The 23,764-nt window shown below is 43.0% G+C and overlaps 1 protein-coding gene across 6 annotated transcripts in view; it reads left to right on the top strand.

Annotated features, from left to right (window-relative positions):
• LOC134226601 (SH3 and multiple ankyrin repeat domains protein 1) overlaps positions 1-23,764 on the top strand; it is a 425,678-nt gene that overhangs the window by 152,532 nt on the left and 249,382 nt on the right. For all 6 annotated transcript variants that reach the window (XM_062707471.1, XM_062707474.1, XM_062707476.1 and 3 more), the window contains one exon: positions 1,563-2,107. In XM_062707471.1, the coding sequence (XP_062563455.1) occupies positions 1,943-2,107 (165 nt within the window). In that variant the 5' untranslated portion in view covers positions 1,563-1,942. The remainder of the gene's footprint in view (positions 1-1,562; positions 2,108-23,764) is intronic.

The raw sequence follows: 23,764 nt of genomic DNA on the forward strand, positions 1-23,764 counted from the left end.
TGAATCGGTTCTTTATCATGACAGCTTGAGAAAAAAAGTCTGTCACGGTATGCTACATATCGTATATGTTTATTTATACAGAAATGAGAGGTGAGAAAATTTTCTATTTTACTTGACACATTACAATTTTCATCATGCTACATATTATTAGCGACAGTTGTTATCGCGAAACCAACTTTTTTGGACATCAAAACCAAAGTCCATAAAAGCAAGACTATATTTCGCATAATTTATCGTAATCGACAATGCCATTTTGAGCGACACGTTATCCCGTTGGTATTTCCATTCAATTAACGCAAGCCGTGATAAACGCATAAAATCGTCAGCAATGTTGCCGCCGCGTGTTGGTGGGAAGGTGTAAACATCGCCATTATCGAACGCAAAATAAATGCAAAACTAATAAGCGACAATGAGGGCGACTTTGTCAATTATTCGCATGGACGCCCACTCTCGGGTTCTCTAATTGCTGAAAACGGCCTGTACTGGGTACCTACTGGAATCTGAGCATCGGAGCACTCCGTTGTACTATTCGACCGAACTCAAGTGATCAAGTGAGTCTCTGCGCCAAAGGAGAGTAATTGAGCCTGCCGATCTCGCTGAAGCTCGTCAATGGTCGTATGCTGCACTATACTTTATCGGTTTATGCATACCTTAATGAGATACCTGATAGTGATCTTGTTTCTGCGTCATTACGCAGCATGCGATCACACAGTCGCCATCGTTGTCGTCGTACGCCATGGGAATTGGATTCATGGTAAACTACCGAGTGGCTGGGTAAGTGGATATGTTGCAAGATCAAAGCGGCTTGTTGTACGGGTTTGCATATTGCAGATCGACATCATTCGCCCCTAATAGGTTTAGTATCACCTGAGAAAAATGATCTGCCTGATGTTTATAATGAGATTTGGTGATCTGGTTAATAATGCCAAGGCTGCACTGATGCGTACCGTAATTAGTTCTTTGCGAGATGTTTGTTAAAACTCTATAATTTGTTTAAGTGAAGACCAAATATATCATGCCACTAAATAGAAATGATTCATTTTGTGGAAACCGTCAGAATAATTGAATTAAAATAAAGTAGTGCAGCCTTAAATTATAAAATTGATTTGGACCTTGTTGACAAATCAATATAACTTTATTAATCTTGTATTACTTCATATCTTACATTACTTCAAGCTGGCAAATGCGCATGTTATATACAATAAAAAATAAAATATAGGTGGTAAGGTCCTCTATTTTCTGAGCATATTACAGCCTTGTACTTTCTATTAAAATACACATTATTTCGCTGAAAGTCATGTAAAGCCTTCACACTTTTTTTCAAATACAGGTTTTATTCATCTTAATTTGTGATATTTAGTGACATTTTCCACTTCTTCACTCCAAGAATAAATTGTTTTAATTTGTCGGCATTGTTTTCTGGGATAATAAACATCGTCATTTTTAACAACTCGAAGAAATACATTTTCAGAAAACAAATGCTATTCCATTCCAACCGTTGCAAATCATCCCAAAATCCGACACGCTAATTAATTTCCACTTTTCTTCTTTTTCGCTTGCAGACGACAACAAAACACCCAGACAGACGTGAACAAGTGCTGAAAATGGAATAGCTGCGTGAGCCCCGTCGGGCGTAGAACATGGACACCCCCGCACCGTCGTCGTCGTGGTGTCCGCTGTGACTAACCCTTTGGCAGCACGTACGCGTCCGGGTGCGTGGGTGGTGAGCGGTCTCGTCGTACAGTCTCAAGCCGGGGGAGTTTCGAATCGGATGCGATAGCCCTCTCGGGCTAATGAGCATTCGCCCCCCTCCTCGAAAGAGAGTTTAGAAGTGCTTTAGAGTGGATCGTTCTGAAGGATCTTTTGTTTGTGGAAGAACAGCAACAAAAAAGAAAGCAAGTGGATTAAAAGTGAGTTCCGGAAATTCGCCCGGCACGCCGCCATGGATACGATGGTGTTCGACGATGAACCACCGCCCGAACCGCGGGACGGTTGGCTGCTGGTGAGAATCTTCGTGCCGGAGCTGAACGTGTACAAGTGCTTGCAGTTTCCCTCCGACAAGGTCGTGTGGGACGTTAAGCAGCAGTGTCTGGCATCGTTGCCTAAGGTAAGTCTGATTCGAAGCCGGTGTGGAGTGGCATTCGATCATTAGCTGTTACTATGTTGCATTGAACTTTGGTGTTGCTGCGGGCCTGGGGGAAGGATGTCTGGGAAGTAATTATTTTGTTTGTCATGTAAGCAAGTGTTTGGAATCTACCAAAATAAAATGCCCCTTGGAAATAAGTGAAACAAGGGTGGAAAAAATTATTGAATCTCAAATTTTCATATAATTATTAAATTTTTCCATGGCAATGAGAATTTTTCAAAAGCTAAGAAGATATCAGCAATGTTTGATAACAAAAATTTGCAATAAATAGGGTTACTGCTCCTGGACTTCATCTCATAGCTCCGATAATTATCCCACAAAAAACAAAGCCATGGAAAGGTATTTGATTCGTTTCTTATTTTTGAGCATGTACATATGTTAGCAAAAAGAAGCAACGGAATTGGTGCCGTATTTCTTTGGTTCGCGATGAGATGAATATATGTTCAGTAAGATGGAAAACGGAACAGTTCCCTATTTTGGATTTTTAATTACAAATAGTATTCTTCAATTCATACCAAAATTCATGGTATACGAAAAACAAGGCAGGCTCAGCACGTATGTAAACATTCAGTTTGAGTGTAAACATGTGACGTCACTGCTATCTTCGAACAAGCTGAACCGAGACGATGCTCTACGACCCCAGTAGGCTTGTTTTTGTACTCCAACACTTGGTGATAAAATATGCGTCACTCATTTTTCTTACAAGCCTACCTTACTTACTGCATACCGTGACTAAAATTTCGTAAATTGGGTTAAGGCAGGCATTCTCGTTTTTTCGTCATAGTTTCGAGAGTCAATGAAAAATACATTTTTTTGCCGAACGCATCCGTACCAAATCGTGAGCTCAAGAGAAACGTTCTGCTATAGTGAAGTTCTAGCAAATGGACGTTGCTTTCGTTGGTTTTAGTCCCTACGACGATGGACGGAAATCCCAGCCATGTCTCTGTAAATCAAAAGTAAAAACAAATAATTGCAAAAAAATATATATTACACATACACCGTTTAGCGTAAAACTATTTTCAAACTACTAAGTAGTATAAAACAGTACGTCCACCTGTTGTTTTTCACTACTGATTTCAAAATAAACTTGCTGCTTGAATATTTTGATTTTCGATAAGAAAAACATTTTACGTTGAGAAAAATTATTGAAGCTCTTTTAGTGGAATGTCGTCAACTGTCATAAGACGAGTTTAGTACATCCCATTTATTTCCACCACGTTTGGTAATCGGGAAGGACCGTTTGGCCGAATGCCATTTGGCCGAAGGTCACTAGGCCGAAAGTGTTTGACCAAATGTATCATTTGGCCGAACAGACCATTAACCCGAAAGTCATTTGGCCCAAACGGTCATATAGCCGAAAAGGTCATTTGGTCGAATAGGTCGTTCGGCCGAATGTATCATTTGACGTCTCATATCTTATTTCTCACTGTGAAAAGTGAAGAATTAGAAGTTAGAAGTAGTGAGTGAGAAAAGAGGCGTTTCCCTTCTCAGTTTGCTTTTCTCATTTTACGCAATGAGAAGTGATAAGTGAAAAATGAGGGGTGAGAAGTGAGAAGTGAAACGTCTCACGTCTCAAGTGAGAGGTGATACATCGTGAGAAGTAGGAAAAAACGTGTCAAATGACCTATTCAGCCAAATGACCTGTGCGGCCCAATGACCTTTTTGGCCAAATGACCAAATGACCTATTCGGCCGTATGAGCCGTTCGGCCAAATTACTTTCGGCCAGACGGGTTTCGACCATACGACCCTTCCCCTTTTGTAATCATTGCAGATACGAACTTCGAACTCAACTGTGAGGCTGCTTTCAGTGCCTTCAGTGAGTCGAGTAAAGTACGAGACACTGAAGACGGCCTCACAGTTGAGGTCGAAAATCGTATCTATCAAATATTGTACTACACCCAGTTCTTTTTTTACACGAGCGGGTTTTAGTTGATTACGACTTTTAGCGTTAGTGAAACTATGAGTTAACCCCCAAAAAAAAAATCAAGGAAAATTCCAAGAGGCTCGGAAGCCTCCTTCCAAGAGGCTCGGAAGCCTCCTTTCAAAGGCTCAGAAGCCTCCTTCCAAGAGGCTCGGAAGCCTCTTTCAAGAGGGTAGGAAGCCTCCTTCAAGAGCCTCGGAAGCCTCCTTCCAAGAGCTCAGGAAGCCTCCTTCCAGAGGCTCAGAAGCCTCCTTCAAGAGGCTCAGGCCTCCTTCAAGAGGCTCAGAAGCCTCCTTTCAAGAGCTCGGAAGCCTCCTTCCAAGAGGCTCAGAGCCTCCTTCCAAGAGCTCAGAAGCCTCCTTCCAAGAGGCTCAGAGCCTCCTTCCAAGAGGCTCAGAGCCTCCTTCAAGAGGCTCAGAGCCTCCTTCCAAGAGGCTCAGGCCTCCTTCCAAGAGGCTCAGAAGCCTCCTTCCAAGAGGCCTGGAAGCCTTCAAGAGGCTCAAAGCCTCCTTCCAAGAGGCTGGAAGAGGCTCTGAGCCTCCTTGAAGGAGGCTCTGAGCCTCCTTGAAAGGCTCAGAGCCTCCTTGAAAGGAAACTCTGAGCCTCCTGAAAGGAGGCTCCTGAGGCTCCTCCTTGAAAGGAGGCTCTGAGTCTCTTGAAAGGAGGCCTGAGCCTCCTTGAAAGGAGGCTCTGAGCCTTGAAAGGAGGCTCTGGCCTCCTTGAAAGGAGGCTCTGAGCCTCCTTGAAAGGAGGCCTGGCCTCCTTGAAAGGAGGCTCTGGCCTCAGAAAGGAGGCCTGGGCCTCCTTGAAAGGAGGCTCTGGGCCTCCTTGAAAGGAGGCTCTGGGCCCTTTGAAAGGAGGCTCTGGCCTCCTTGAAAGGAGGCTCTGGGCCTCCTTGAAAGGAGGCTCTGGGCCTCCTTGAAAGGGGGCTCTGGCCTCCTTGAAAGGAGGCTCTGAGCCTCCTTGAAAGGAGGCCTGGAAGCCTCCTTGAAAGGAGGCTCTGGGCCTCCTTGAAAGGAGGCTCTGGCCTCCTTGAAAGGAGGCTCTGGCCTCCTTGAAAGGAGGCTCTGGGCCTCCTTGAAAGGAGGCCTGGCCTCTTGAAAGGAGGCTCTGGCCTCCTTGAAAGGAGGCTCTGGGCCTCCTTGAAAGGAGGCTCTGGCCTCTTGAAAGGAGGCTCTGGGCCTCTTGAAAGGAGGCTCTGGCCTCCTTGAAAGGAGGCTCTGGCCTCTTGAAAGGAGGCCTGGCCCTTGAAAGGAGGCTCTGGGCCTCCTTGAAAGGAGGCTCTGGGCCTCCTTGAAAGGAGGCTCTGGCCTCTTGAAAGGAGGCCTGGCCTCTTGAAAGGAGGCTCTGGGCCTCTTGAAAGGAGGCTTCCTAGCCCTGAAAGGAGGCCTGAGCCTTGAAAGGAGGCTTCTGAGCCTCTTGAAAGGAGGCTTCTGAGCCTCTGAAAGGAGGCCTGAGCCTCTTGAAAGGAGGCTTCTGGCCTCTTGAAAGGAGGCTTCCGGGCCTCTGAAAGGAGGCTCTGGCCTCTTGAAAGGAGGCTTCCGGCCTCTTGAAAGGAGGCTTCTGGGCCTCTTGAAAGGAGGCCTGGCCTCTTGAAAGGAGGCCTGGCCTCTGAAAGGAGGCTTCAGGCCTCTTGAAAGGAGGCTTCCGGGCCTCTTGAAAGGAGGCTTGGGCCTCTTGAAAGGAGGCTTCCGGGCCTCTTGAGAGGAGGCTTCAGGCCTCTTGAGAGAGGCTTCGGCCTCTTGAAAGGAGGCTTCCGGGCCTCTTGAAAGGAGGCTTCCGGGCCTCTTGAAAAGAGGCTTCCGGGCCTCTTGAAAGGAGGATTCCGGGCCTCTTGAAAGGAGGCTTCCGGGCCTTCCCAAGGCATTGGTTCGTTACTAGGAATAACTTAAATCTATAATTTGATAACCTGTCTACCAGTAGTTTCAACAAAATGTTACACCTCGTCGCTGTCTTGTAAACCTGTTGCGCAAAAATAAACTTGCTGTTGAGGGTCAAGCCAAGGTAGTCAGCCTCATTGACTCATTCATACCTTTGTCATACCTTTGAGGATGATTTTACAGTCCCCAGGCGGAACATGTTTAGGAGATTTAGAGTGGGGGAAAATGATGACCAGGGTCTTCGTCGCGTTGATACAAATCTTCCAGCAGGTGAGGTACCCTATCAGGGCATCCAGGCCTCGTTGCAGTTTTGCCACTAGTGCTCAGATCCCTCTCCCTCGGTAGGCGATGGAGGTGTCATCTGCGAACATTGACAGAATGTCGCCTTTTGGAGCTTCTGGTAAGTCGGAGATAAACGGATTAAATCGCAGGGCCCCGAGCGTACAACCCTCAGGGACGCCTGTGAAGATGTCGTTTGCATTGGAACTTGCTCCGCTGATTGTGACCCGGAATGTCCTTGCTGACACGAAATTGTTGATGATTTTCACCAGGTAGCTGGGAAGATTGTAGCGTTGCAGTTTGTACACCAGGCCATCGTGCCATTGTCGAACGATTTCTTAAACATCGAATAGAGCCATGGCGGATGTTTTAGAGATAGAGACAGACTTGTTCCGTCTGAGAACGTTTGCAACTCGGGTCAGTTGGAGCACGGTGGATCGACCGAATCGGAAAACAAACTGTTGCCCGAGCAAGATGTTGCGATGTTCGGCTTTTCGAATAGCTTCGAAATCCCTGACAGAAGGCTGAAGGGACGATAACGTTTAAGAGAGGAAGGATCCTCCAAGGCGGATGGGGATTACTTTGGCTGACTTCCAAGACTATGGTAAGTAGTAGTAGGAAAGTCGGAGACACTGAATAAAGATCAGCGAAAGGTGCTCAAAGAATGAAGCACTCATGTGTTTAAGTTCGGGACTCAGGATGTTGTCGAGGACGGGGGCCTTTATGTTTTTTATGATTTGATAAAGGTTATCAATTCGCCAACTGAGATCTCCCAACTCCTACAAGGAGTCAAGATTGTGTGAGCTGACAAAGTGACGACCTATTTCGGTGACCTTCTCTGCAGGAGTTACCAAGCGATCCTTAGAGACACTGTTGTCTAATGGGATCAAAGGTGGGATGGGGCGAGGGTTATATTTGGAAGTTTTGGTTATTTTCCAGAACGGCTTACCACTATTTCTGAGGTCCACCATTCTGGGGCCTGGATGATTTTTGTCAAACGATTGCAACTAGTCTTCGGATAGACATCCCTGTACGCTGGTACTGCTTTCGAGTGACATTTCGTAGACGAATCAAATCTTTGGTGAGTGTATCAATGCTAAGGGTGTTACTTACCTGTCGAGCTTTTGGCACATATTGTTCCCGGGCCACCAGGATCGCCTTCTCGTTTGAATGCAGCTGCCGGTCGAGTGCGTTTCTTGCCGCGCCTCGTAGTCGGATGGCGATCCGAGCTGAGCTTCTGGTAAGCGATCGGCTGGGAGATGCGGTCGTTCATGTTTGTGATGTACCTCTGAATATCTACACAGCGATAACATCCAAAAAATGGCGCCCATTCATCAGAACATTGTCTATCTGGGTGCAAGTCTCACGATTTGGGTGTCTCATGCTTTGGGCACTCTCCATAGGCTATATCAAGACATTCATAAAACGTATCCTTCACGTCGTCGGATTTATCGATTGTCGGTGCGTAAACGTTGATTAGCTTGTAATTAAGAATTTGCCTCTATTAACAACACACAGATCCGTTCGCTAATGGGTTTCTACCTCAGTACTCGCTTCATCTGCTTGTCCATCACTCCATAGTCCTAATTTCGTTGCTGGGTCGGTTGCCAAAAATAACGTTCTCGTTTTTTTTTTCATTTTTCGTGGTATTTGAGAGGTTTCCCCCGTAACGGTGTAAGATCTACCACGGTCACATTGTCAGCTACAGGCAAAGCCTGATCCAACGAATACCTTCCCCAATATCCAATGTCGCTGCGTCGAGGGCCTCTCGTTAAGTAAGTACTACGTCAACACTTTCTTCCCCTCCTAAGTTACGGTGAAGATGGGCGTGGCCAGGAGTAGTAATCATCATGCTTTTGTGATTTTTATCCTAGAATGAAATCAAGGACCACACCCGCCTTGATTTCTGATAGCAATCTTTAATCAAAAACCAAAGAAATTCTGAAACCTAATCAAATTCTTCCATGGAGATGCTTGCGATTTAAAAAGAAAAACCACAAGACGCAGGAGAGTCGTCCGGAATTATTTTGAAGTATGTAATCATAAAATAATATTTGTAATTCGAATAAAACCTTTGGTTGGCCAAACAGGTTGTGGTATCTGGACAATAAAATGGCTATTAGGAAAGATCTCCATCTCGATGAACTTCTCTAATGAAATATACATCGGAACGTCACTATACTCGCATTGCTCCTTACATGTGGTTGTATGTAACCAAAAAATACAGGTTGTTCACCGGAGCATTCTATTTTCGGTTGCACTTCAATAGTCACATCACTCAAATCGGTTGCGTAACCGACATTTTTTCTGCAATCAGTGCCCACCGAACCTGTCCGTCTCCCAGAGTGGGGAGACATGGGAATCAAATCAATAAGGTTCGCTCTTATCGCCATATAGACGATAAGAGCGAGCAACGACACCCATCATAAAATGATTGAACAGCTAATCATCATTGGCGGCAGTGAGTGATGGAATCCGTGACGACTTTGAGTTTGATTGACGATGGTGGCCAAGCTGGCACCGGTAAATTTTGCGGGTGTAATTGGCGTTCCACGTTTCGATATAGTGACGTTGGCACTGATATCGACTGTGTATTATGCTTTCTATCAGAAAGGGTTGAGAATGATTGACATGTGAATTACAGTGAGGGATTTGAAGTTCATAAAAATAATGTTATTCAAAGTGATTACTTGTGCATATGTTGTTAACCAGTTGGACATGGCGATGGAACTCTGTTTAAAACCCATAATCGCTTATTACGGTATTCCAAATTATTAGTCATTCAAAATAGAAAGATTCCACTAAGCTTTTTATCTCTGATTGGACAACGTCTCCGCTCTTCTGCTGAACTTGAACTTTCCCAGCTGACACACTCTTCGCCGGCCTAACCGCAAAACAAAACTGCATTTGATCCAGTTCCGAGCTCCTCGAATAAATGCGCGCGATCGTGCTCTCGATCTCACTCGTCACCGAACCGCACAAAAGCACGGAATGCAACCACCATCATCAACGGAAACCGGTTTTCTCGATCCTCACGCGATCCAGAACGACCGATTAACGAAATGGGTTACCTCTGGAAAGAAAGGGCGATCGATGGACAATGGACCCACCATTTCTGTGGGTCGATCGCCATCATTAGGGATCAACAGCAAATCCCGACCACGAACCAACAATCAATGATACGGAATGGTTCTGATGAGGGAATGGTTGCCTGCTTGTGCCGACCAGCAGCGACGATAAACGACGGCCAGGCCAGGAGGAATTCGAAAGACCTTTTCCGAACCTTGCCTAACGGGTTTTGCGCATATCAAGGAGGAACCGGGAAGACACGATTGGAGCCACAACAGCAGCGGAGAAAGGTTCGATCCACGCTGGGAGAGCGCTGCCTGTGACTCGCGGCTTCGCGAGTAGCGATGACTTATTTGAAGTTATTTCAGTGCGCCTCGTTCTTTCATTCTGTGTCATTCGCGCTCGAGCACGTCGTCACACATATGCGAGGCGGCCTCTGTGGTGGTGGTGGTGGTGCTCGATCACGAAGTTACACTTTTTGATCTGGCTGAATGGAGCATGTGGACGATACGGCGCGGTGCTAGATTTGGTATGCAAGCCAGAAGAAATATAACTGTTATGTGATTTGTGGCCAAAAGAGGTGAATTTCTTCCGCCGCCCGCCCGGCACCAACATGCCATGATATTATGATGATGCACGATCGTCGCCCGAGTTGGGGAAACCAAAACAAGCCCCAGTGACAGAGATCGCGTCACGTGAAACGATGAAAGGAAGGGGGAATAAGAAAGCGTTCCGATGGAGGAATGGATCAACTCGCGTGCCTTCTTGCGCCAAGCATGTGGATCGAATGACGATGATTGCTTTGTTTGGCTTTGGTTTGGTCGAAGCGGAGGATACGGAAAGGAAATGTGGGTCAATCGGTTCCACGACAACAACAGCCGCGGCAGCAGCAACCGTGCCAGCGGCAAAAGGTTTCACGTAAACTGGAGAGATGCTAGGTGTAGCAATGGCTGTTTAGGTTAGTAACTTTGAAAATTAGGTGAAAAATTCAGCACTTTTGTTGAAATTCACAACAACAATAGAAGCCTCAGATAGAGAAAGGTCATCATAGGTCTGGAAATATTATATTGAAACCATCCCGCCTTTTAAAAATAGGTTTAATAGGTTAAAATAGGTTAAAAACCCAGATTAATCCACCTAGCGTTGGTGGTGCCTTTCTCGCATTTAGTTAAGACACCAACCTTGTATGGGGTTTATATGGTCCGATGTACCATTTTCTTCATAACTTTTAAACGCAATGACCGATCGTTATAAAATTCAATAGTGATCAACAAGGCTTTGTCCCCTGTCGAATGCAACTTGTTGCGAGAAAATCGGTTAAAGATTTCTATACGAAAAGTTGTCTAATGTTTTTTATAGCTTTTGTGCACACACATACACACACATATACACACATACACAGGGACAGACAGACATGTGCTCAGTTCATCGAGCTGAGTCGATTGGTATATAACACTATGGGTCGCAGAGGTTTCTATAAAAAGTACGTTTTTGGAGTGAAATGATAGCCACAGATAAACAGACGTCTCACTTAGAACAAAATGCAATCAAAATCATCGTCACGAAAACATTGTCGCCCAATGCTAAAATCACGATGAATGGCCAAGCGGCAAGCAGATGGCGGTAGTGCGTAAACGTCAAACATGAGCCAAATCGATGGAAGCGCCATCGGTGGACGATTGACCACCTACAAAAAATTGAATCAACCGTTAAAAAGGTGAACGATGGAACATGTGTTGAGTGAGACGTCTGTTTATCTGTGTGATAGCCTTTCGGTACAACTTTGTTGTACGAGAAAGGCAAAAAGGTTCTTCTCCATGAATGAAATTATTTTTCATCATTGTTCGAAATTTGGAAAATTCAAAAGTTAAAACTATATTTGCGTTTCAGTATGGAACAAAATAATTGTAAATCGATTAGGGCTCAAATACGAATAAAAATCGGTTCGGGTTCTTGCTGAAAAAAAAACGACTGTACCATTTGAGCTCAAATCGCTGATGTTGATTATTCTTGAAATGCATTGCCAATAATCCTACTACGTTTATAATCTCAACCCCGATTCAAGTTTTAGTTTGAGGACATTGTAACGCCGGTGATAAGATTATGAGTTACACGCTAAAATGAACTACTCACAATTGAGTCGAATCTGACTGATTTTCATTAAAACAGGACAACTCAAAATTTGAGTAAAGATACTACTTCAATAAAATGATGATTGCACTTAAACTAGGAGTCTGTTTGTCGTAAAATGCACTTAGATAGAAAGATAAACTTGATTCGCATCTGTCGTATTAAAAATTGATGGAAGGCCAAGCTTAGCTTTCGCGAAATCATCATTTTATTGAAGTAGTATCTTTTACTCAAATTTTGAGTTGTCCCGTTTTTAATGAAAATGAGTCGGATTCGACTCAATTTTGAGTAGTTCATTTTTAGCGTGTATGTGCGGTAAATGTCTCGGTCTTCCTCAATTTCCAGATCTTCTAAATATCATCTGATTTTTCTCAACTGAAACTCAATGTTTCAAAGCCAAAAATAGCCAATAACAAGCGGCGTAAAAAGCGACCCCAGTGTACCATTATGCAGCATCAATTATCATTGCGGATGAAGTATATGAATCGAAACGATAAGCTGGATTTCTATATAAAGGTAACTCGCATGGCATAATAAGGAAATTGCTCTCCAGGAAACCAAGAAGTTGCTCTGCGAATACCATCAAGAATCACTATTAGGATTACTCTTGGGATTAGTTTGAAAGCTACTTAAAAAATTCTGTCAAGAATTTCTCCAGAAATTCCGTCGATAATTCCTCCAGACATTCTTCTTCTTATTGGCATTATATCCCCACTGGGAAATTTTCGCCTCGTTGCATAGTGTTCAGTTCATTCAGCACAGAATATTAACCGCGAGGTTGCTAAGCCAAGTTACCATTTTTGCATTCGTATATCATGAGGCGTGTATCATTCGTGTATCAAGACAATTTCCAAAACGAAAATCGGCTGACCTGGTACCGGGAATCGAACACAGCTATATAGCCGCTAACAGCTAATAGCCGCTTATCTTACCGCTAGGCTTGACATTCCTTTAAGAATTTCCCCAAAAATACCTCGGCCAGGTATTTATTCAAATTAAACACTTCCGCAAATAGTTTTAATTTTCTTTTTCCATAAATTTTGTGGAGGAACTCTCAGAGAACTTTTTGGAGAAATTTTTGGAGCGGTTTTTTCAGAAATTCCTGAAGAATTTTTGGAGGAACTTTCAGAATAGTTTGTAAAGAAGTACCAGAGTAATTTTTGCAAAAATTCGTTTGTAAATTAAAACGAGGCTTCTGGGCCATTTGAAAGAAAGCTTCCGGGCTTTTTAAAAGAAGACTTCCGGACTTCTTGAAAGGATGCTTTTGGGCCCTTTGAAAGGTGGCTTCCGAGTTTCCTGGAAGGAGGCTTCCGAGCTTCTTAAAGGTAGCCTTCCGAACTTCTTGGAAGGCGAATTCCAAGACTCTTTAAAAGAAGGCGTCCAGGCCACTTGAAACGAGGCTTCCAGACCTCTTGAAAGGAGGTTTCCGGGCCTTTTGAATAAAAACTTTCAAGCTTCTTGAAAGGAGGCTTCCGAACATCTTGAAAAAAAAGCTTCTGAGCCACTTGAGAGGAGGCTTTCAGGCCTTTGAAAGGAGCCTGCTAATCTTTTTGACAGGAGGCTTCCGGGCCTCTTGAAAATAGGCTTCTGGGCCTCTTGAAAATAGGGCTTCCGGCCCTCTTGAAAGGAGGCTTCGGGCTTCTTGAAAGGAGGCTTCCGGGCCTCTTGAAAGGAGGCTTCCGGGCCTCTTGAAAGGAGGCTTCCGGGCCTCTTGAAAGGAGACTTCCAGGCCTCTTGAAAGGAGGCTTCCGGGCCTATTGAAAGGAGGCTTTCGGGCCTCTTGAAAGGAGGCTTCCGGGCCTCTTGAAAGGAGGCCTGGGCCTCTTGAAAGGAGGCCTGGGCCTCTTGAAAGGAGGCTTGGGCCTCTTGAAAGGAGGCTTCCGGGCCCTCTTGAAAGGAGGCTTCCGGGCCTCTTGAAAGGAGGCCTCCGGGCCTCTTGAAAGGAGGCTTCCGGGCCTCTTGAAAGGAGGCTTCTGGGCTTCTTGAAAATAGGCTTTTGGGCCTCTTGAAAGGAGGCTGGGCCTCTTGAAAGGAGGCCTGGGCCTCTTGAAAGGAGGCTTCCGAACATCTTAAAAAAAAGCTTCTGAGCCACTTGAGAAGAGGCTTTCGAGCCTTTTGAAAGGAGCCTGCCAATCTTTTTGACAGGAGGCTTCCGGGCCTCTTGAAAATAGGCTTCCGGCCCTCTTGAAAGGAGGCTTCCGGGCTTCTTGAAAGGAGGCTTTCGGGCCTCTTAAAAGGAGGCTTCCGAGCCTCTTGAAAGGAGGCTTCCGGGCCTCTTGAAAGGAGGCTTCCGGGCCTCTTGAAAGGAGGCTTCCGGGCCTCTTGAAAGGAGACTTCCGGCCCTCTTGAAAGGAGGCTTCCGGGCCTCTTGAAAGGAGGCTTCCGGGCCTCTTGAAAGGAGGCTTCCGGGCCTCTTGAAAGGAGGCTTCCGGGCCTCTTGAAAGGAGGCTTCCGGGCCTCTTGAAATTAGCTCGCGATAAATTAAACAAATCATAACAAATTACTCCATATCTCACCATTATATTTACTAAGATCACATCCATTTTTTTATTCTTTTTGGATTGTGTTTGAATGGGATTTTGGTTGTATTATGATATATATTGAATTTGAATTTGAATTGAATTTGAATTGAATTTGAATTGAATTTGAATTGAATTTGAATTGAATTTGAATTGAATTTGAATTGAATTTGAATTGCACTTGTATGGAATTTGAATTTTCTATTAATTGTATTTGAATTGAATTTGAATTGAATTTGAATTGAATTTGAATTGAATTTGAAATTGAATTTGAATTGAATTTTAATTGAATTTGAATTGAATTTGAAACTGAATTTGAATTGATTTTGATTTGAATTTGAATTGAATTTGAATTGAATTTGAATTGAATTTGAATTGAATTTGGTTGGTTCTGGTTGAATTTGAATTGGTTTGGTTGAAATTTGGAATTGGTTGGTTGAATTTGGAATTGAATTTGAACCTGAATTGAATTTGAATTGAATTTGAATTGAATTGAATTGAATTTGAATTGAATTTGAATTGAATTTGAATTGAATTTGAATTGAATTTGAATTGAATTTGAATTGAATTTGAATTGACAATTTGAATTCAATTTTAATTTAATTCAAATTCAATTCAAATTCAATTCAACTTAATTTTGAATTGAATTACAATTCAATTTGAATTGAATTTGAATCGAACCTGAACCGAATTTGAACTGAACCTCGAACTGAACCTGAATTGAATCTGAAACTGAATTTGAATTGAATTTGAATTGAACCTGAACCGAATTTGAATTTAATTTGAATTGAATTTAGATTGTGTTTAAATTGTATTTGGATTGAATTTGAATTGAATTCGGATTGAATTTGGAATTGAATTTGAACTGAATTTGAATTGAATTTGAATTGAATTTGAATTGAATTGAACTGAATTGAATTGAATTTGAACCGAATTTGAACTGAATTTGAATTGAATTTGAATTCGAATTTGAATCTGAACCGAATTGAATTCCGAATTTGAATTTGAATTGAATTTGAATTGAATTGAATTGAATTTGAATTGAAATTGAATTGAATTTGAATTGAATTTGAACCGAACCTGAATTGAATTTGAACCGAACCTGAACTGAATTTGAATTGAATTTGAATTGAATTTGAATCTGAACCGAACCTGAAATTGAATTTGAACTGAATTTGAATTGAATTTGAATTGAATTTGAACTGAATTTGAACTGAATTGAATTTGAACCGAATTTGAATTGAATTTGAATTGAATTTGAATTGAATTTGAATTGAATTTGAACTGAATTTGAATTGAATTTGAAATTGAATTTGAATTGAATTTGAAATTGAATTTGAATTGAATTTGAACTGAATTTGAACTGAATTTGAACTGAATTTGAACTGAATTTGAACTGAATTTGAATTGAATTTGAATTGAATTTGAATTGAATTTGAATTGAATTTGAATTGAATTTGAATTGAATTTGAATTGAATTTGAATTGAATTTGAATTGAATTTGAACTGAATTTGAATTGAATTTGAATTGAATTTGAATTGAATTTGAATTGAATTTGAATTGAATTTGAATTGAATTTGAACCTGAACTGAACCTGAATTTGAACCTGAATCTGAACTGAATTTGAACTGAACCTTGAACCGAACCTTGAAACTGAATCGAACTGAACCTTTGAAACTGAATCGAACTGAACTGAAACCGAACCTTGAACTCGAACCTGAATCGAACTGAACTTGAACTGAATTTGAATCAACCTGAACTGAATCCTTGAACCGAACCTGAATTGAATCTGAACCAATCTTGAACTGAACTGAACTGAACCTTGAACTGAACCTGAACTGAACCTGAACCGAATGAACCGAACTCCTGAACTGAACCTGAACTGAACTCGAACTGAACTCGAACTGACCGAATCGAATCTGAACTGAATCTGAACCGAACTCTGAACCGAATCGAACCGAATTTGAACTGAACCTGAACCGAACCTTGAACCGAACCTGAACTGGAACTCGAACCGACTGGATCGACTGATCTGGACTGGATCTGACTCGATCTGACCGATCTGGACTGGACCTGACTGACTGACTCTGGACCTGAATTCTGGACTGACCTGGCCTGACCTGACTGGAAACGGATCTGGACAGACAGATGTCAATTCGATCTGGACAGGACCTTGACAGAACCTTGGACTGAACCTGACTGGACCTGACTGACCTGGACTGGATCTGGACTGGATCTTGACCGATCTTTGACTGACTCTGACTGACCGACCTGACTGGACCTGGACTGACCTGACTGACCTGGACTGGATCTGGACTGATCTGACTGGATCTGGACTGGATCTGACTGGACCTGACTGACTTGGACTGGATCTGACCGGATCTGGACTGGATCTTGGACTGACTCTGACTGACCTGGACTGGATCTGGACTGACTCCTGACTGGATCCTGGACTGGACCTGACTGACCTGACTGGATCTTGACCTGATCTGGACTGATCTTGACTGGATCTGAACGACTGACAGATAGACAGATAGACTGGACTGGATCGACTGGACTGGACAGACCTGACAGGATCTGACTGACTTGGATCGACTCCAGACTGACCTGGACTGGAATTTGGACTGACCTGACTGGATCTGACCGACCTGGACTGGATCTGGACTGACTTGACTGGATCTGGACTGGATCTGGACTGGATCTGGACTGACTGGACTGACTGACCTGGACTGATCTGACCGATTTGACCTGGATCTGGACTGATTTGGATCTGACTGACTGGATCTGGACTGACTGACTGATCTTGACTGATCTGACTGGATCTGGACTGATCTGACTGGATCTTGACTGACCTGGACTGACCTGACTGATCTGGACTGATTGACTGGATCGGACTGGATCGACTGGATTTGGATCTGACTTGACTTTGGATTGACTGGATCTGACCGATCTGGACTGGATTTGACTGATCTTGGATCGATCTGACTGACTTGGATCGACTGACCTGACTGGATCCTGGACTGGATCTGGACTGGATCTTGGACTGGATCGGACCGATTGGACTGACTTGAACTGGATCGGATTAAACTGATCTGGATTGATCTGACTGGATCTGGACTGATCTGGACTGAATTGGACTGATCTGGACTGGATTCTGACTGGATTTGTAAACGATCTGGACTGACCTGGACTGATCTGACTGGACCTGTACTGGATCTGGACTGATCCTGACTGATCGGACCGATTTGACTGGACTGGATCTGACTGATTGGACTGGATCTGACTGATCTGGACTGGATCTGATGACCTGACTGGATCTGACTGATTGGACTGAATCTTGGACTGGATTTGACTGGACTTGACTGACTTGGACTGGACCTTGGACTGGACCTGACTGATCTGGACTGACCTGACCGACCTGACTCGACCTGGACTGATCTGACTGACTCTGACTGACCTGACTCGACTTGATTGGATCCTGACTGATCTGGACTGGATCTGACTGGATCTGGACTGGACCTTGACTGGATCTGGACTGGATCTGGACTGGATCTGACTGATCTTGATCGGACTGGACTGACTGGATCGACTGGACTTGACTGATCTGGACTGGATCTTGGACTGGATCGGACTGACTGACTGGACTGACCTGGACTGACCTGGATTGATCTGATCTGACTTGATCGAATGGACTGGATCTGACTGGATCTGGACTGGATCTTGGACTGGATCTTGGACTGGATTTGACCGACCTGACTGGATCGGACTGGATTGACTGACCTGACTGACTGACTGGACTGGACTTCGGATCGACTTGACCGATCTGGATCTGACCTGGACCTGGATCTGGACTGACTGGACCTGGATTGGATCTGGATCGATCTGACTGATCTGGACCTGAACTGACTAAAACCGGATCTGGACTGGATCTGGACTGGACTGACTCTGGACTTGGACCTGACTTGACTCTGACTTGATCGGACTGACTGACTTTGACTTTCGACTGGACTTGCAATGGATTTGACTGGATCTGGATTGATCGGATCGATTTGACTGGATTTGGACTGGATCTGACTGGATCTGGACTGGATTTGGATTGATCTGACTGATCTGACTGGATTTGACTGGATTGACTGACTGGATTTGACTGGATTTGACTGACCTGACTGGATTGACTGGACTTGGACTGGATTTGACTGATCTGACTTGATCTGATTGATTTGGATTGATCTGACTCGATCTGACTGGATCTGGATTTGACTGGATTGGATTGATTTGACTGATTTGACTGGATCTGGATTGACTGTATTGATTTGGATTGATTTGATTGATTTGATTGATTTGAATGGATTTGGAATGGATTTGGAATGGATTTGGATTGTATTTGGATTGGATTTGGATTGGATTTGGATTTGGATTGGATTTGAATTGGATTTAGATTGGATTTGGATTGAATTTGGATTGGATTTGGATAGATAGATAGGTGGGTGACGAGGTGGGAGTTCGGGAGTTGTTCCCGGGCGCCAATTAAAAACCACTACTTGGCGTTTCCCTCGTGAGATGGCCGGGCCCTGGTACCAGTTCACTGGTTTCCAGCCAGCCCAAGCGGAATCTGCCTAGGGGACGTGGCGGAGGTTTGACAGTAGGCTCTGTTGAATCTGTACAAAATACCACAGGTCTAGAAGCAGCTCTGTACAGGCGACTCGTGCCGCTTCCAAAGCACTTCAGCCTATCAACGGGAGTGCCAACCGGCACATTAGGATCGATACCAGTATACTGGTCACGGCTTACGATAACGGACAGAATCTGGATAGTGGATTGGAAACGACGATTTTGGGCTGACAGTCATGCTGTTCTACTCCCTGAGTAAGGAAGGGTGACACCGGCTTGAAATGGCGAGTGGGCCAACAGTACGGCCGCCTCCGTCCCGGTAAAAAAAACTAGCAGTCCTCCGAATACGTTCAATACTCGTCCACCAAGTTCTTGGTGAGTACTAGGCTCGGTTGAGATTTTCCCGATTGCGCGATCGGCTCTGAACACGACCATATGAGTGCGTCCGTGTCAACCCTCGCATGGACCTCACTGCTTGCAAAGACAATCCATGGACAATCCATCTCGGATAGATAAATTGATTGAAAGTTGTTTCGGCGAAACGAACCATCAGGCCACAATCTATCTGACCGAAAATGCTGTTTAACCTTCTGTCTGTGCTCAAAAAAACTTACGTTGTCTGTGCTCTGGGGTCAAATTGACCCCAAATTGGAATTGCTATAACTTTTTTAATGTTTGGCCAATTTTGGATTTTTTGGGCTGTTTCGAAGGATAATTTAATCATCTTTCAGATCGTTATCAAAGATTGACTATAGGTGGGCGGGTACATCGCGGGGAGGGGTTTTAGTAAACAAGGGTACAAAAACAGTGATTTTTCATGACTATTTTACTTATATCCGAAAATCCTACTTTTGAACTGCAACTTTTTTAAAAAGGCTATGCAGGAAGGCATGTGCTTTGGCATGAGGCGTTGATAAGTTTAGAACTCGGCCGCCAGGTGGTGGTATATTTGAATTCATCATTTTAGACTACTCAAGATATTCCGATATATAGAATCCTCCTCAGTGTAAATATTCTTATCGCACAAATTAAAAAATGAGAAGAAGTGCCATTATATTGAGCACCGCTTTGTAGTGCTAGACATCCTGAACAATGTTGCCAAATACAACTTTGGTGTAGGTATGAGGGATCTCAAGCTAAAGCAATATTTCATATATGCAAGAATATTGTAAGTACACTAGCGCCGCCTATTTGTAAATTTCCTTATTATTTATTCCGTCAAATGACAGTCTATTGCCACCAGACGAACTTTGTTACAGACGTCATCTTTACAAATTTCAAAATTGTGCGATAAGAATATTTACAATGAGGAAAATTCCATATATCGGAGTTACTTGAGTAGTGTAAAATAATGAATTCAAATATACCGCCACCTAGCGACCAAGCGCTAAACTAATCAATGCCTCATGTCAAAGCAGACACCTTCCTGCATAACCTTTTTGAAAAGGTGCAGTTCAAAATGGGTAGGATTTTCAGATATAATAAAATAAGCATGAAAAATCACTGTTTTTGTACCCTTTTTACGAAAACCCATCCCCGCGATGTACCCGCCCACCTATAGTCAATCTTTGGTAACGACCTGAAAGATGATTAAATTATCTTTCGAAACAGCCCCAAAAATCCAAACTTGGCCTAACATTAAAATAGTTATAGCAATTTCAATTTGGGGTCAATTTGACCCCAGAGCACAGACAACGTAAGTTTTTTAAAAAAAGGACACTGTAGCGCATATTTTCAAGATTTTCCAAGCGAATTTGCACATAGGAGACAGATCTCGGCGAGTTTTACCAAACTACCAAAAATTAGGAGAATCGGTTGAAAACTGAAAAAATGGCAGCCACTCAAAGTGGCCTGGGGTCATATTGACCCCAGAGCACAGACAAAAGGTTAATTGACATGGTCGTTTGGCCGAAAACATCATATTACTGAATAGCTCATTTCGAAATTTCCATTTGACTGAAAATTGGTTTGGAAGGAAGAACCATTTGGCCGAACAGATCGTGTGGCCGAATCTGTCGTTAGACCGAACGGTCGTATGGCCGAAATTGTCGTTTGGTCAAACAATAGTCATTGTTAAAAGTGTGAAGAAATTAATATTAATTGGACGAGACGAGCCAGCCTTGGGCTGAAAGTCTCTTTAATAAAGATAAAAAAAAAATGTTAATTGGGAAGTTTTAAGTAAGACATGAGTAGTGAAAAGAGAGTCTCATCCGTAAGTCCCGGTCATTCAAATTTCTTTTTCTATTTCGCCCAAATGAACTATTATCGGCCAAATGACCATTTCTGCCAAATGGCTCGTTCAGCCAAACGACACATTTTAGCTAAACAACATTTTTGGCCAAATGACCTATTTGGCCGAATGGTATTTTCGGCCGTAAATCCTTTTCGGTAACCGTGTTTAATGCCGTCAAAGGTCCAATTCATTAAAATGGAATACGGCTAGATTACTTTCGGACCAAAATGTTGATCGATCGAGGGGTTTCAGCCAACGGACTTTCAGCCAAAAAGCTTTCAGTCGAATGACTTTCGGACAAACGACTTTTCCCAATAAAATTCAATGATGTTAATTCTGCAGGAGATCAGGATCATTTTCTTGAAAGCACTCTCTGTCCATTACAAATCTAGAAAATATACGCTTTCTACTTCATTTACCTCACTTATCATAAGACGAGTTTGTACAATCCCATTGAATTCCACAGATACAGATATGACTTAGTCGAGTCAAGTACGAGACACTGAAGACGGCCTTACTGTTGAGGTAGAAATACGTATCTGTCAAGATACAATTAAGTGGTGGAATTCTATGGGTTTGTACAAACTCGTGTTATGACAAGAGAAGACATTCCACTAAAAAGTTCAAAATAGTTTTCTTAACTTCATTTACCTGCCGTAATGCAAAAAAAATATCATTCCTTTCTAAATTAATGCATTTGCTTGGTTTAAGGGAACAGAAAATATGATTGCATCTTTCAAATGATGCATTAACCCTGAATTATGTTAGGGAGTACATAATTCTTTCTTTCAGTTTATGCATTTGCTCGAATTAAGGCAAGGGAAGATATGATTCCTAATTTCAAAGGATTCATTTGCTTAGTTTAAGGCAAGAGTTGAATAATGGTTTGTTTTTTCTTCCTTTTCACTTAGTAGACGTCACTTCCTCTACACTTAATGGAAGAAGCTGTTTGAAGATCACTCCAAGACCAAGCATTTGATGGAATGTCTTGATACCTATAGTGTAGTATAGATTTAGCCTGACAAATTGAAGTGATGTATGTATGTAAAGAAGAACGTGACAATATGATTCCTCTTAATAACACTTTTCATAACACATGAAAAAATAATAATCGTTTTCACAATAAAAGAAAGAAGCCTGCTGAAGCCATCCACCTTATGATTTTCGCTTGTTTCCTTCTTTTATATATTATATCGCATTCACTACCGTTTGAATTTTTGTCGTTTTCGACTAGAATCAAAGGGACCAACAGAGTTGACCACAGGCCACACGATTATAGCCTCATCTTATTTAAGTTATCATTTCTGAGCTTTGAAATTTTCAGAGATAATACAGCTTAGTAAAAATTATAGAAATTTCCAACGATACTTAGTTATCCATACTTTTAGGGAAACATTCCTGAAAAACATGAATCCTACACACTAAGTTTTGTTCTTCTGTAGCTCGTTTGTTGGCTGAATCTTGGAAGCTTAATTTCCGTATCGCAGTATGTAACGATATTCACCAAGAACTCATTTTCAAATCCTTTAATTTTGTTGTATTCGATTCGAAAGCCGGTAAAACTTTTTTAAAGCATTTTAAGATTAGGTTCAAAGACAAACCCAAGCCATTTCGGAAATCGAGTTTCGAGAACATTAGAAAGTGTCTACCCCTTTAAAGCAGCTCGATTAAATACCATAACGTTCCACAAACAAACATTTCATTCATCCAGGAATTGTTGCCGCCATCCACTCGAAAACATTTGTTTCTCAACGACCCAGCATCCACTTTCCATCGGAAACCACTTCAACGTGGATCGGTTTCCTTCTCATCGCTGCGCTGACTGGAGTGGATGATGCTTTTTCTGTGTCACACACTACACCAACAAGTGCCTGCCTCGATTCATCATCTTGTGTGTGTGGATATCCATCCCCCTTTCGCGACCATTAACCACTAATCGCTCTAATCGTGCCGTCGTCCGTTTCCCACTTTTCTCCACATTTGTTCACACCAGTTTAGGTGCCTCCTCGAATGGCTTATAGCGCATTGTCGTCGTCGTCATCAATCGCGTCGCGGCTGCCGTTGAAGAAACCAATCCAAGTAGGCAGACAGGGGGGATGGGAATTCTCGGTAGACGTAAATGGGTCGCCTACTGCGCGGCGACGCGACGGTATGACGATTCGATGGAGGAAAAAAATGTGAGAGGCCTTTCTTTTTGTTCCAAGATTGGTCACTTCCGGAAGAGTTGGGAAGAAAAACGTTCTGTGGTGGGTTGCATCTGATGACACAAGTGGATCCATTAAAGAGCGATTAAGAGTTCATCGCGTTGACCGTGAGAACGAAGTGCGGGTGTCGCGCGCGCGACATTGTATCAACACAAGATAGCCAAAGCTGACAGTTCATGCATCCGCGTTGAAACTTATCGCTCAGCTAATCATAAAATTGGGAATTTATCACCCTTTGGACGTAGCTATATTAAAAGCCGTCGAATGGTCTGTCCGTGGCTGCTATATCTCATTAGCTCTTTAGTATGGTCGTTGGGGAGACAACAAAATACGCGCACTTAACACCTACCTACCTACTTTCAGTCATGTGTTGACGACCTTCAGTCGTCTTCTCAAATTGCCACAGCAGCAGCGATACTACCAGAGTGCAATCGTCTTTGCTTGAAGTGCACCCCGAGATCAAAGACTTGTAAACGCCGCCGTCGTAAGGCTCCCTTCGGTAAACGCCAGAAAATGTAAGTGTTTTGCTCAGCAAGGCTTGGCATACATATGTTAGTGAGAAGAAGAAGAAAACATTTAGAAATCTCAAAGTGGAATATTCTAACTCATCTTGTCTATGGTTTATGAAACTATTTGCGCGTTTTATCTCGCAGTTTTTGGCATTTGGTCAAAAACCTCACCGCTTTAGACCACTCTCCTCTACCATCCCAACATCACCCAAGGCTTATCATTATGTAAATATTACCTCACAGGTTGACTAGACATTGACT

This window comes from Armigeres subalbatus, chromosome 3 (assembly GCF_024139115.2).
Source record: "Armigeres subalbatus isolate Guangzhou_Male chromosome 3, GZ_Asu_2, whole genome shotgun sequence".
Classification (NCBI taxonomy): Eukaryota; Metazoa; Arthropoda; class Insecta; order Diptera; family Culicidae; genus Armigeres; species Armigeres subalbatus.